The sequence below is a fragment of the Schistocerca cancellata genome, chromosome 4 (assembly GCF_023864275.1).
Source record: "Schistocerca cancellata isolate TAMUIC-IGC-003103 chromosome 4, iqSchCanc2.1, whole genome shotgun sequence".
NCBI lineage: Eukaryota > Metazoa > Arthropoda > Insecta > Orthoptera > Acrididae > Schistocerca > Schistocerca cancellata.
The window spans coordinates 169,447,962-169,462,334 of NC_064629.1; the positions used below are offsets into that span (position 1 = coordinate 169,447,962).

Genomic DNA, 14,373 nt, shown 5'->3' on the forward strand with positions numbered 1-14,373 from the left:
TTTGTAGTCATGAGTTTATGTGATTGGTTGAATATTTTTCGCCTGATACATTTAGTGGAAATGTTGTAGTGGAGGAGGGTGTTGGTGCTCTCAAATGTCGGGGCATACAAGAACTTGGATACGTTTAGTGCTACGATCTATCTGTGGTGGAAATTTCATTACTTGATTTACATTATGTTTGTGAGTGATACCCAAACATTTGAAATAAGTTTTATTACGAAGAAGGGTCATTGTGAGTTGGAGGTGAGTGTTTTAAGTGATCTATTTGTTTCCTGTAAATTGTTATACAATTAATTTGGTAGGATCTTGCAATTGGATTATTTCACTCTATTTCTGATATCAAAATTGGTCAGCTTTCCCTTTGTCTCCGGCAACAGCCAATAGGAACATGGTATTCTGAGGAGTAGTGAAAACCTCCATCTGCATATTTTGAGACGTTGGTTCACTCAGTCATCCAGGTAGTGGCCTCTTGAGAGAAACAGAGACAGAAAGCAAGTATAGAATTTACCAATCAATAGAATGCTGTTATTTGATGCTTTTTTCGGGTGCTACAAGATCAAAGGAAACAGATATCCAGTCTGAGGTGGGTGGTATTTAGTAATGTGATCTGTAATTACAACATTGGGCAGTTTTGCCCTTTGTGGTGGCACCCAGATGATAGACACACATGCAGGTGACCTCAAATGGTGGCTTCTATACCGCACTTCATTCTGTTCGTGATCTGTAGATCACTTTTGCAGGGTTTAGCTGTCAGTGCAATGTGACTGCTGTATGTTTCTGGATCTGTACAAAATAGTTTGAAGCTGAAATACTCATAATTTGTGCATCTGCACAAAGTGGCAGACAGTGCTCCCACACTAAGAGCAGCAATTAAATTCAGTAAGAACCAATCAGAATGCTCCCTTCACAGGAAGTTGCATGAAATCAGAGAGTCACAAGATATCCTTTGGGGAGGGGAGAGGGGAGGGGCACAGGATTCTCTACAGACTGGTTTGAACAAGACGGGGGCAGGGCAGTGTATCAACAGAAAGTTCTGTGATGTCAGAGAGTCATGTGATGATGATGATGTTTGGTTTGTGGGGCGCTCAACAGCGTGGTTATCAGCGCCCGTACAATTACCCAATCTTTGCTCAGTCCAATTTCGCCACTTTCCTGGATGATGATGAAATGATGGGGACAACACAAACACCCAGTCATCTCGAGGCAGGTGAAAATCCCTGACCCCGCCGGGAATCAAACCCGGGACCCCGTGCTCGGAAAGCGAGAACGCTACCGCGAGACCACGAGCGGCGGACAGAGAGAGAGTCATGTGATGTCCTCTTTGTCTGAGTGTTCAGAGACAAGTCCAAGCAGGCCAGCCTCCTCTTGTTTGGACAGGTGTGATGCCGTCCCCCCAACTGTCATTGTGTCTTTAGAACATCTCCATACCAGCATTTGTAGGACACTGAAAATTCACTGAAAATTACAGCCACTTTTCTCATCTGTAGGACAGTGCTTAGAATTCTGTTTGTGTGTGTGTGTTTTTTCACGATCTGTTGTAATTGTTCTGATTTTCTTGTCTATGCTTAGACACTTGTGGCTTCGAAAGGCGAGGGGGGGTGGGGTGGGGGGGGGGGGGGGGGAGAAAAGTGCCATAACATCCCTGACTGCAGCAGCAGTAAATATAAACTATGCCTTCTCGAGCACTTTCATGTGCGATCAGAATAAACGAGGCGCCACAATTGTTTAAGTATTCCATACTGCCTTGTCACCCACAAATTGTTTAAATAAACAGTATTCCATTTGCTGCAGTCAATTTTCTGATGATTTTTTTGAATAAACTATATTCCATACACTGCCTTGTATCCCAAAAACTGTTTATTTAAACAATATTCCACACATTATATAAATTATTTAACCAATATTCCATACCATGCAGACGATTTCATGCCAAATTCTTTAGATAGGTGAACTATATTCCACACATTGGCCTGTCTATCAGAAATTGTTTTAGCAATATTCCCTATACTGCAATCGACTTCCCACCAAATGGTCAATTAACTGAGTTTTTTTCCCCCCAGTTTCAGGTGGGTTAGGGGACGGGCAGAGCTGTGGCATTCCCAGAGTGTGAGGAGTTAATTAATTGATGGATTAATTAATTAGTCAATGAAATTGATATCAAAAGTGTGCTTGTACCGGGGAGGGGAGTTCTCAGCATGTGGGTCTGTAGCAGTGTGTGTGTGTGTGTGTGTGTGTGTGTGCATGAGATACAAAAGTATAAATACAAATTCCACCACATACAGCACAGACACTTCCTAAGCATTGAAATTCAGATTGTAGTGGGCTTTTGACAGCCAATTATAGCTCACGTCACGTGATCACACCAGCCAATGACGGCAGACAAGGCACGTGATGTTGTCAGCCAATAGCAACATCACTGTAGTAGTAGTAGTAGTAGTAGTAGTAGCAGCAGCTTTATTCATCCGTAGATCTCTTTTTACAAGGATATAGGATATGTCAAAGTATTTACAAGTTTAGATAAATTTAAAATAGGCTAATTCGTATACACATATATTTACAGACTTCTAGTTAGAGACAAGTCATTAGATTTACTCCTGGTATACAATACCTTTTTTTACAAATACCTTATTAAATAATGTAATGCCACACTGTTCACTCATATCTCACTATCAGTCACTGCACACATTATACACACATTGTTTCATAAAACTTCTCACTACACACACACACACACACACACACACACACACACACACACTGGTGATCTCTGGGCCATTTCCTGAACCGCAACTTCCCATTTGCTATCCTGAAAAATTGAGTCAGCATCGCTCCATAATGGGTGAGATGTTGATCTCAGAAATAGGAAGAGGTGTCAGTAACGTGATATGCATAGCTTCAGGGCAAGTATTTATAGAAAGGAAAAAAGAAGGAAAAAAAACATAAAAGTGAAGCTGTTATGTGGAATGTTGGACGTTTTATAAACATAATTATTATTATTTATTTGTATAACATTTTTTATCAAACCCCTATTCTGTTTTATCTAATTAATCCTTCAATGTATAAAATGTATTGCATAAGAGGTACTTTTTTGCTGCCTTTTAAAATAAGTGTATTTTTGCAATTTCTTTAATCTCTCTTGCTAATTTATTGTACAGTTTTATTCCTTGGTAGAAAATGCTGTTTTGAGTTTTATGTTTATTTCTTCTTGGTAAATGTAAGTTGAGTCTAGCTCTCATTGCATGGTCATGGACAGAGCTGTTTGAGCAATTATTACCAATGTTATTTTTGATGTGTACAACTGACTGGAAAATGTATTCACATGGAGCAGTTAAAATCCGCAGTGTTTTGAACAGATCTTTACAATGAGCTTGACTAGTATTTTTGGTTATTATTCTTATGGCTCTGTTCTGGAGTTTGAAAATTGTGTTCATATTTTGTGCATTTGTTCCCCAAAAATGAATGCCATAGCTAAGAATTGAGTGTACATATGAATAATATGTAACTAAAAGACATTGCATGTTACATACTGATTATAGGATTCTAAGGGTATAGTACCTTTGTGTGTTCACACCACTTCAACTGAGAATAAATATTCATTCCTAGAAATTTTTCATTTGTTACACAGTCTGTAGATGTGCCATCTACATTTAATTTAACATTGTCATTTTTCCTCTTTAAACCGAAATTCATAGCTTTACTTTTCTTTATGCTCGATGTCACTTTATTGCTTATTGACCAATCATTAACTTCCTTGAGAGTTTCATTTGCTTTCTTGGCAAGGAGTTCTCTTGTTTTCTCAGTGACTATAATATTGCTGTCATCAGCGAAGAGAATTTTTTCACCATGAGTAACACCACTGGGAAAGTCATTGGTGTATATCCGGAACAGTATTGGTCCTAATATGCTATCTTGCGGAACCCCTATATTAATGTATTTTGATTCTGATAAGTGTTTTACTGAATGTTTAGATCTATTTGAAGTATGTGTTATCTCTGCTCTTTGTACCCTACCTGTTAGGTATGATCGAAACCAGTCATTAGCTACCCCTCTTATTCCTAATGCTTCTAATTTATTTAATAGAATCGTGTGTTCGAATGTATCAAACACCTTACATAGATCCAAAAATATGTCTGTGACACATTCATCTTTATCAAGAGCATCAAGTACAACTTTTGTGAATTCTACTACTGCTGACTCTGTATTTTTGCCACTTCAGAAACTAAACTGTGATTCACTTAAAAGATGGTATTTATTCAGGTAATTCATTAATCTGTCTTTCATACATGCTTCTATTATTTTTGAGAATGCTGACAGCAGGGAAATGGGCCGGTAATTTTCTATGTCTTCTGTATTACCTTTCTTAAGCAAAGGTACAACTCTTGCCTGTTTTAACTGCTCTGGAAATGTCCCTGATGTGAAGGATTCATTTATTATATATGTTAAGGGGCCTTGTATAATCCCTATGCATTGTTTCAGTAAACACATTAGTACTTCATCTTTAGTTTTTGAACAGTTTTATTGACTTAATTCTCTGTGGTTGTAAGTAACCTCATTGTATTTAGTGCAATATTATTTACAGGTGTTATATTTGTTTTGGGGAAGTTTTGTTGTCACTTCACTGCAATACTTGAAAAATACTCGTTTACTTAGTTTGCTAAGTGTTGTGGATGATTTATTACCTTAACCCCCTCCCTTAGCAGTATGTTATTCTGCGTTTGTTTGCCTCTTCCTGTTTCCTTTTTTATAACATCCCAGACTGCTTTGCTTTTATCCTCTGCTAAGTAGTGTGGACATACAAATATGAAAAGTTAATGGTTTGAATTAATATACATACAGTATAGTTCCAAGAAAAGCTTAGCTTTCAGATATAACATTCATCTCTTTTAGCATGTGTTACCCCTTAAGATACATCAAACACAAATGCACCAGTAAAATTTTAAACAATGGCATAAATGGCTGGTCTTCTAGAACTGAAATTTTTCTAAGTGGCTGGTCTTCAAAGTGTTAAGCTTTGAATGAGAGTCAAATGCTCTGCGATTTATGAAATTCATCGCACGTGCTCACAGGTAACGTAACTCATGTTGCATAAAAGGAAATTTATTTTCAGTCACACTTCTCAAACCTCTATTCGCAATATTTTCCCACTACCTGTTAGAAATGTAAACAGTTGTTACATCACGCTCATCGAAAGCAGTTTGTTATTACGAAGTATTGCATAGTCCTTGCCATGTCAGTAGACACTTGAATGTGCATTGTGTTTTGTTGCTGTAAAAGGAGCATTTTCTTTGCAACTAAAATTTTTCTGGGTTATTCTCTCTTTTCTGTTTTACTGCTGCAGTATTAATCTGCGATAGCAGGCTACAGTAAAATTCATTGTTAGAGTATCAGTTTTTACCAGTCAAAATACAACAACTTGACTGAAAACTAAAACAATGAAAAATTTGCATAATTCTAAAAAATTCTTGCATTTTTCCTGGATTTCCTGAGCCGTGTACACCCTGTAACAGCCAGAAAGGACACACAGACTTTTATGTGGAAAATCTCTGAGAAAGAATGCAGAGAAAGAGAAAGATATTCCTTGAAGACCCAGGCTTGGAACACCTCACATCTTTGTCCTAAATCTTCCTACAGGTCTCCCATACAATCAAAGGTGTAATGCAACAATTTATGTAGTTTATGAATTGTTCTCTTTCATAATGTGATAGATTTTGTCCTCAGAAACCAAAAGGTGATGTGGTTATCTGTTGTTGATAAGCATTTGAACCTGCACAGTAATCTACCCATAACCCTGATTAAAAAGGCATTCTTTGATCCAGGAGGGGAGAGTTGCCCTACACACTTGGAATCAGATGCATCAGCAGCTTGATAGATCACATTTGTAATCCACTCGAACAATTCTTTGATACAGCCAACAGGTCGTACAGCACCTATATGGGGCTGCTCAAGTTTCCATTTATATGACTGTTTCAGGTACTTCTCAGTCTGTGAGATGTATCCAGATTGGGACATAGTCACCTACTTCCCACTGAGCGCTAGTGTAGAGGCACACATAATTTCATCAACAGCAGACAATGCCTCCATAACTGCTTAAGTGTTTATTTTCCTCCTTGTTTAGCAGGCATAAGGCTTTTGATAACCTGTAGCTCTCAACAACTTAGGCCCAGGTATTGGTAAAGTCTCCACATAATATGCATTAAAATCCCAACGTAGGAGGAATGGGTGTGGGAGATGTGCAGCACTTCCTCCTTGTTAATCTGTCTTCATGAAAGTCTTGTAATTTTTCAAAGAAGTGTAATGACAAACATATCAAGGAAGATGAGAGTAAGTATTACTAAGTTTTTGTCAATCAAAAACATCTTGTAACAGTTCAAAGAGAAATGTCACAAACAAAAACATGTTACTTTACACGATACCCATCTCACTGGAATATAAAAAAAGGGTTTACTTGCTGCAGTGTGAAAAAGAGGTGATCACATTGTGTGTAAGAAGTACTTTTGGGCCACGTTGTGAATTTCTAAAGGAATTGCAAACCTGACAATAAAGAAGAACATGGTAAAGGTGTTCATCTTGCTGGCAAATGAGGTAGACATATACCACTTAACATTACAAGTAGTTGCTATTGGTAATTTCATTAAACTTCCAAGATATGACTTAGACTGACAAGGATTCATCCCAGAAATACATCACACCACACCTGAATATGTCCATCATGTATAATCTTTATGAATAAGAATGTTGTGTGTATTCCTGCATACTTCAATTATTCAGTACAATCTTCATTTCCATCACCCAGCGAGATATATTTGTCTGTGATATAAACTGCCCTGACAAAATAATTCCATGCCACAACGAACATAAAATGAAGAACTGGAAAGTTAGCATGATAACCAGATGAAGCAAGTAGAGATAGCAAAGTAGGCAAAGTCAAGAGATGTCTAGGAAGTAAAATCATGTAATGGTACTTTTCAAGTACTGGTGTTTGAGTCGCAGAAATCAAGTAATGGTACTTTGCAAGTATTGGTGTTTGAGTTGGAGAACATTTCACCTACTTCAGTGCTAACAGGTTTAGTTTGTTATAAGTTAACACTCATACTGAAGTTTCAAATATGGGACACGTGTGGTTGGGATGGAGCTGGGGCATCCACAGGTTGCAAATATGATCCAATAACTTGGAGGCGATCAACCAAATATTTTATGTTCCTGGTAATCGAAAAGTTTCATCACCAACATACAGAGTATTTGAGGAAGATTCGTCAGATTTCACAAGACTATACCTTCTACACAACTGAGGATAGAAACAAGTGGAGAATTTTAACTTATGTACTGAAACTGAAAGTGTATCTTGACCCCCAGTTGTCAGGTTGCTAGTTCATGTGGACACTGGTAAGGGCCTTCTAGATGTAGCTAGTTCACTCGCTTCCTCGTTCATTACCCAATACGCATTGAGTTGAGATGGTGATAACATAGGTGTTTTTCATTATAAGTTTCAATAGGTGCAGTTCAGTTCCAACTGTGCAGCATGATTTTCATGAAAAGTATCACACCTCAAGGTATTTGATGTTGCTAATGATGTTAAATATCTGACTTTTTTCACAATTGTGAGAGTATGTCAAAAATTTCCTTTTCAACAGGACAAAGCAATGCTGCATTGGCACCTGCATGTAAGAGTATTTCTGAACAATGAGCTTCCTCATGACTGATTGACCATCAGGGTCATATGGATCTCTCATTGCACCAGAGGCCTCTCACAATTATCTGATCTCATGACACATGATATGTTTTTTGGTGGTTTGTAGAAGACTGCATGTATGTGCATGCTGGTAAAAGATATACCTTTGTACAACTGGATCACTCGTTTTGAATACTCTATTCTCATGACTGGATGTAATATCGTAAATAATGGAGAAGATACTAAACTTCATGGTTAACAGAATGAGTATCACAAACTGAAAAGGTAAATTTGTTGGTCTCAGCTTCAAAATAATAATCCAAAGCACCTTTTATTGCATATGACTGAAGAAGTCTTCCTTGATAAACAATATTTCAAAAATCTGGTGGATAGACAGACCATCAAGCTCTCCAATTGGAATACACACTATTATTTTACTCAAAAGACTGAACTGTTACAAAATAAAAGAATGAAGATCTTCTGACACTCTTACAGTATGTGTCTCACATGCAGTGTGACTCTTCTAAGAACTTAAACTTCTGAGTAAGATAATGGTGTACATTCCAGTTTGAGAGCTTTATGGTCTTTCTATCCCCCAGACTTCTGAATGTTATGTCTATGAAAGGAGTGTTCTTCAGAATTTTATTCAGTGAATCACCAATACAGAACTCTATAGTGACCATGACTATCAGTTTATACAACTGATTTCTTGTTTCACACAAATTGTATTGTGATTCAGAAAAGGGTCACTGTAACTATTACATTTTTCATTGCTTCAGTTAAAAACAAAATATGTCCAGTCACTGATGTTCTTGGCTTCAGTGTGCTTTGTTTACAATTTATTGAACAAATTTCATAGAACAGACTATTCACACTATTAATTAACCCTGTTGGTTGGTTGTTTTGGGGAAGGAGACCAGACAGCGAGGTCATCGATCTCATCGGATTAGGTTAGGAAGTCGGCCGTGCCCTTTGAAAGGAACCATCCCTGCATTTGCCTGGAGCGATTTAGGGAAATCACGGAAAACCTAAATCAGGATGGCCAGACGCGGGATTGAACCGTCGTCCTCCTGAATGCGAGTCCAAATTAACCGTCTGGAGCATTCCAGTTAGGTAATTTCAGAAGGCTACTGGTACAGAATACAACCGTACCAGGCAAAAAATGTTGTTCAATTACAACAACATTCTGGCACACACCTATCAGCACTGGAATTCAGTACTTACAGAAACATCTGTTTGCGCACTGAAAATTTCAACAGAGGTGGTGGGATTTCCTTCAGCATGGCATGTAACAGGTTACTGGCAGTGAAAGAGCAACTGGCATGAAAATATAAACAGTACAATGATGACATCAGTGACCTTGGTCTGACCTGGCAGAGCCACAGGCAACATCAGACTGTCCATAGTTCCAACATCATGAAATGTTTACAATGGGCTTCTGGAAAACACGCAACAGTGCTAGGGGGATCTGCAAATGCAAGAAAGTTTATAGGGTATGATCCGACAGTCAGAATCTCTCTCTTAACAGCGAAGTCAGAGGTAACCATCTTTGATACTTTTGGTATTCCCGCCATACAGTGATCTTAGACATGAAACTTTTCACACACCACTGAGGGTGTCAGCAGGGCGAGACTCCAGAAGCAACTATTGTCACTGCTGTCATCACATCTGACAGGCGACATCCCTGATGGTGGTCTTTATACAAAGGTGCCAGTTTTTCAGCATACGCCAAGTGCTACATCTACATGTTATACTAGATACCAGATACTAGCTACATACTAACTTCCTGCGGAATTGCTCTTTGATTGTTCCTCTGTAACTTTGGTGTTTGAACTTATTTGGGAAGTTCCAACAGCAGGTTCCTCTTTAGCCACTGGTGATTGCCCTGTACTGTTTGGGGTTATCACTGTTCGTCTCTGCGTCTGCTCCTCTGGATCTGCTACTGTGCTATATTAATACGCTTGTGTTACTTCCAATGCAACAGAAAGTTTGAATTTTAATTTTAACTTGATATGGTGTATGTACTGAAGACTTTACATTAAAATTAATCACGGTTTTTCACTAATAACAAGCATTTACAATTGAGAAACATAAAATACATATTTCTGGGTACCACATGTTATGAAACTGATAATAGATTTCTTCCATTTAGAATGTGTGTGTTTCACATTCACATAAAATATTAACCAGTTTATGTTCAAGTTTTGACCACTGTTCTGCAGTTGTGTTAAGATTGACTGAAATTGTTTTAAAGTAGTAGTGTCTTTCAAAGTAACGTTTTTACTATAATTATTTTCCAAGCACTATCACTAATTGAATATCAAGGAGCTGTTTTCAACTTAAGACAATCATTTAGTAAATGAGCCTGAAATATTAATGGTCATGTATATTCTGTTACAAACACACTTTTACATATATATTTTTATGTTGAAGTGTCAAGATAAAAAAAACTCATTTTGATTCATAAATATTTTAATTACATTATTCTTTACATCAGTTTTCAAAACTATATCAGTGTACGAAGACGCTCATGGGGGAAAAAACCTCTTCCCTTTTGGGTACAAATTTTTTTAAGTAGTCTGCCTCAGTAATGCTAACACTGTCCCCAATGATATCAAAAGAATCACAGGAATGTACTACTACCATGGGTAATATTCTCTAATAAAATTCATTAAATACAAAAAATAAGCAATATACCCAATTCGCAACAAACTGAAATTTCACTTTGTTTAATACTCTTACCTAAAAAGACATCATACATACGTACATACATACATACACAAAGTATTGTACTTAAAATTACAAAAACTTCTACACGATAAATTTTATGGAGAAAGAAATTTTGGCTGAAGCAAAAAGTCAAACTCTTAATATTTCCAGTGCACGATTGTAACATATCGCAATCCAATCCGGCTGTGTAGCACCCCACTGAATCTGGTTGATTTCCCCTTCTGCTGCTGTGTATGCTAGAATTGGATCCTCTATTGCTCGTGGCATTTGTTGAATGTCCCATATGAGAGCTTGATGGTCATCACCTGAAATTACAATACTGTCTAATTTGTGTAATAATAACCACTTAGTTAATTTTCAGTATGAGGTAGGACAACAATACACATTTTTGAAGGTTATTTACATTTTTAAACAAATACTCAACAGGAATGGAACTAATTCTTGTAAGCAATTACTGACTACGTTGAGTTCGTTAATCCTAGTCATGGCCTAAAGCTGCTAATTCTCTACTTCAATGATACAATGTTAGACACTGCTGTTATTTGTAATTTAGTAAACCATTTCTTATCAATGATTTTTCACTGTACTATTTCTGAAAGCTGTACTCATCTTTCAAAAAATGCAGCCCTTCTCTAAATGACACATTAGATCTCAAATGATTATTGACCAAATCTTGTAGATTAGAGAAATGAAAAACAAAGCACAACATAATGCTAATAGTTGCAGTCAATAAAAGTATTCCTTCTTAATGAATGCCATACCCAACACTTGGGTGACAACTAAAAACATTACTCTCCATGACAATAAATGATAATACATGCACAAAACATTTTCCCCCTTCCTTTTCCTTCAGCAATATTTATTGGTGTCAGCATTATTAGCTCCTGATTTTAAAGCTAAACAGCTTCACCCTGCAGTGCCTTTAAGAATACATGAATAAACTGTAAAAATTGTGCTGTCTCATATAAACATGGGTTATACAATTACAATGTGCACTTCCAAACATTGTAAATGTAGCTCAGGAGTGTATAACCTGGGTTTATATTAGGGAACACATTTTGAAGATCTTGGCTGACTCTTATGTCCTGTCGAGGTGCCAGAAGATGAAAATATCTAGCTCTGACTCTGTAGAATGTAAAAATAACCCCAAAAAAGACTGCTGAAGAAAAAAAAGAACTTTTGTCATTACTGCATGCCTGATGTCCCATCAACATGTATTCAGTTTCCTGTATGAATGTATATATTTTCCAGTATGAATTTCAGGAAACAGACTAGGTGCATTCAGTAAACACAGTAGAATCCATAGTTCATTTTCAAAGAACTCTCACTAATGTACTTTAAATCAAATCTAAAGTTTTCTATGTCATTAGTTTCATCTTCTGGACTCGAAGAGAAAATGAAGATTAAAATGGGGGAATGGGGTGGGGGGGGGGGGGGGTGGTATACCAAGACCATTGGCAAGTAGGACATACTGTGTGACATAACAGATTAAATATAAATACAATGAAATAGTAAACAGACAGATGCTGGAGGACAACATTATTCCACAAGTAAAAGCCAAATACTACATACAAAAAACTGCAACCACAAAAATAATCTATGGTAGATACAAAGTTCTGAAGCAATGCAGACCAACACAAAAAATGAGGAGAACAGGGAGTTTTCTGGTGACAAAGAGCAAGAGTATGAATAACAGATAGCATGTTCAAAACTAGAGAAGACTAAGGATGAAGAATCGTATCTCTGGAATTTACAGGCAAGACAACAGAAACCTAACAATAATAATCATTTTATACATTCCTGTAGATTTACACATGATTATGATTGTGTGGGTGTTATAAATTATTTTGAGTCCCTGATCCCAATGTACCACATAATTTGAAGTAAGTAATGGAGGTCTACACTTTTGTATCTGTATAATGTTGCTAGCCAAGTTCAGCTATGGCAATGAGTTATCTCTACCACCACACACAGAACTACAGATGTTTCACTTCGGCCATTAAACCATGTGGTCTTCCACATAGAATGTTGCAAACTGGTTTGATAAACTTTGCTGAAAGCATTATGCAGCATTCTGTGGGAGCATGAGAACATGCCACTGCCCACTGTCCACCAGCATCAAACAGTAGCCAAGTGTAAATCCAACTAACCAGTCCAAAGAGCATGGTGCTCATCATTATACAGGTATTTTAAAAGTTGGTTTATATCGGATGTCACTTGGATTACACTCCCCAATACCAGCTCCCATTGGAATGGGCAAAATACAGCACACACACTATGGTTTTGCAAATCTCCATGCACAAAGCTGCGCTACTACTTATTTGACTGATTCTGCTCCCTTTAAATCCCATCTCTACTCCTCAGTCAATCTTTTGCATTGCATACCTGTGTATTGCTGCCTTTAGACTTCCTCCATCTCTCAAACACTGTATTTGCATTCACCTACATGTATTTTAAAGTAATTTGGTATTTCTTAACAATTTTTCTCATTTCAATGCCCCTTTCCCCCCTCTGCTCGCAGTTCACTAAGTTAGTTTCCATTCTCTTGTCCCCCCCCCCCCCCCCCCCCTCAATCTTATGTGTCAGAAACTCTTTGCTCATTCATCTCTGATGTTATCCTTATTTTGCTCCATATCACACTTCCCAACAATCCTTCCCTTTTTGCCACTGTTCTGCCATAAACAGTCAGACAAATGTCATGCAGCATTAGACAGTTTTCAACTTGCTTCCCTGCAGGGAAATGAGAATGCAGAAATCTACCAATGAGTCACACATTTTACCACTCAGAATTTCAATCCAAAGTTCTTCACTTTTTCTTAGAACAACTAATAGTCAGAAATAGTTACAATTACCCTGTATCATAAATTTTGATTCATTAATGGACTTTTAGACACACAATTATTCAACAAACAGGAGATATATAGCAGTTTTAAAGTAGGCGGGTGCTTACTATTAAAAGCACTAATTTGTTTAAAAGCACTGAAGACAGTAGAATGAATAAGCCTCCTTACAGTGATTCTTTTCTATTACCTGCTGTACATATGTGGCATGATGAATGTGGTGCCCACGCAATTCCATTGACACACGCTCTATGGTTATTTAGTCTTGCAACAGGTGTACACGGAACTCTGACATCTAAAATAATCACCTGCCAAACATATGAATTTATCAGTAGTTGTTATACATACATAAATAAATATCTGTAAGAAGGAGACAGGTATGGACATCTTAGATATATAAAGCAAATTTGTCATCAACCCAATTATTTGTTTGAACAACACAATGTAGAGGTCTACTAATAGCCACACTATTTAGTACCTTAAAAGCATATAAACAACAACAACAATAACAATAAATATAACGCAGGTGATATGTCTTTCAGACCATTTTTTTCTGATCTAAACAACACAAGAGAGGGGAATATTGGAAGAAGTAATGAAATACATATTAACAGACCTACTAAAGAAATTAATGCTATCCATAGCAATGCTGACCAGAGGTGATGATGTTTTGTACTGAATGGCACCCCAAATCATAATGAAAAGTGTGGAGCCTATATGACAATGACAATTTGTCATGGTTTAATCAGGCAATGGAAAACCCAGGACGGAATAATGACAATATTATGAAAAGGATACATTGCTACCCACCATACAGTGGAGATGTTGAGTCACAGACAGGCACAACAAAAAGACTACTAAACATTTAAGCTTTCGGTCAGAAAGCCTTTTTCGAAACACACACACACACACACACACACACACACACACACACACACACACACACACACACACACACAAAAAGAACTTGTCTCTGGCTGCCAGTGGCCAGAGGCAGTGGTCGTGGTCATGGTTTTGTGTGTGTGTGTGTGTGTGTGTGTGTGTGTGTGTGTCTATTTATTTTAGAAGTAGGTCTTCTGGGGAAAAGCTTATGTGTTCAGTAGTCTCTCTTGTGCCTTTCTGCCATAATTTTGT

The 14,373-nt window shown here is 37.3% G+C and overlaps 1 protein-coding gene across 4 annotated transcripts in view; it reads right to left on the reverse strand.

Annotated features, from left to right (window-relative positions):
• Window positions 1-10,123: 10,123 nt before the first annotated feature.
• The window catches only part of LOC126183433 (DDB1- and CUL4-associated factor 7), a 131,324-nt gene continuing 127,074 nt past the window's right edge, over window positions 10,124-14,373 (reverse strand). For all 4 annotated transcript variants that reach the window (XM_049925416.1, XM_049925414.1, XM_049925415.1 and 1 more), the window contains 2 exons: window positions 13,430-13,547; window positions 10,124-10,704 (listed from right to left, as the gene is read on the reverse strand). In XM_049925416.1, coding sequence (XP_049781373.1) covers window positions 10,529-10,704; window positions 13,430-13,547 — 294 coding nt within the window. In that variant the 3' untranslated portion in view covers window positions 10,124-10,528. The remainder of the gene's footprint in view (window positions 10,705-13,429; window positions 13,548-14,373) is intronic.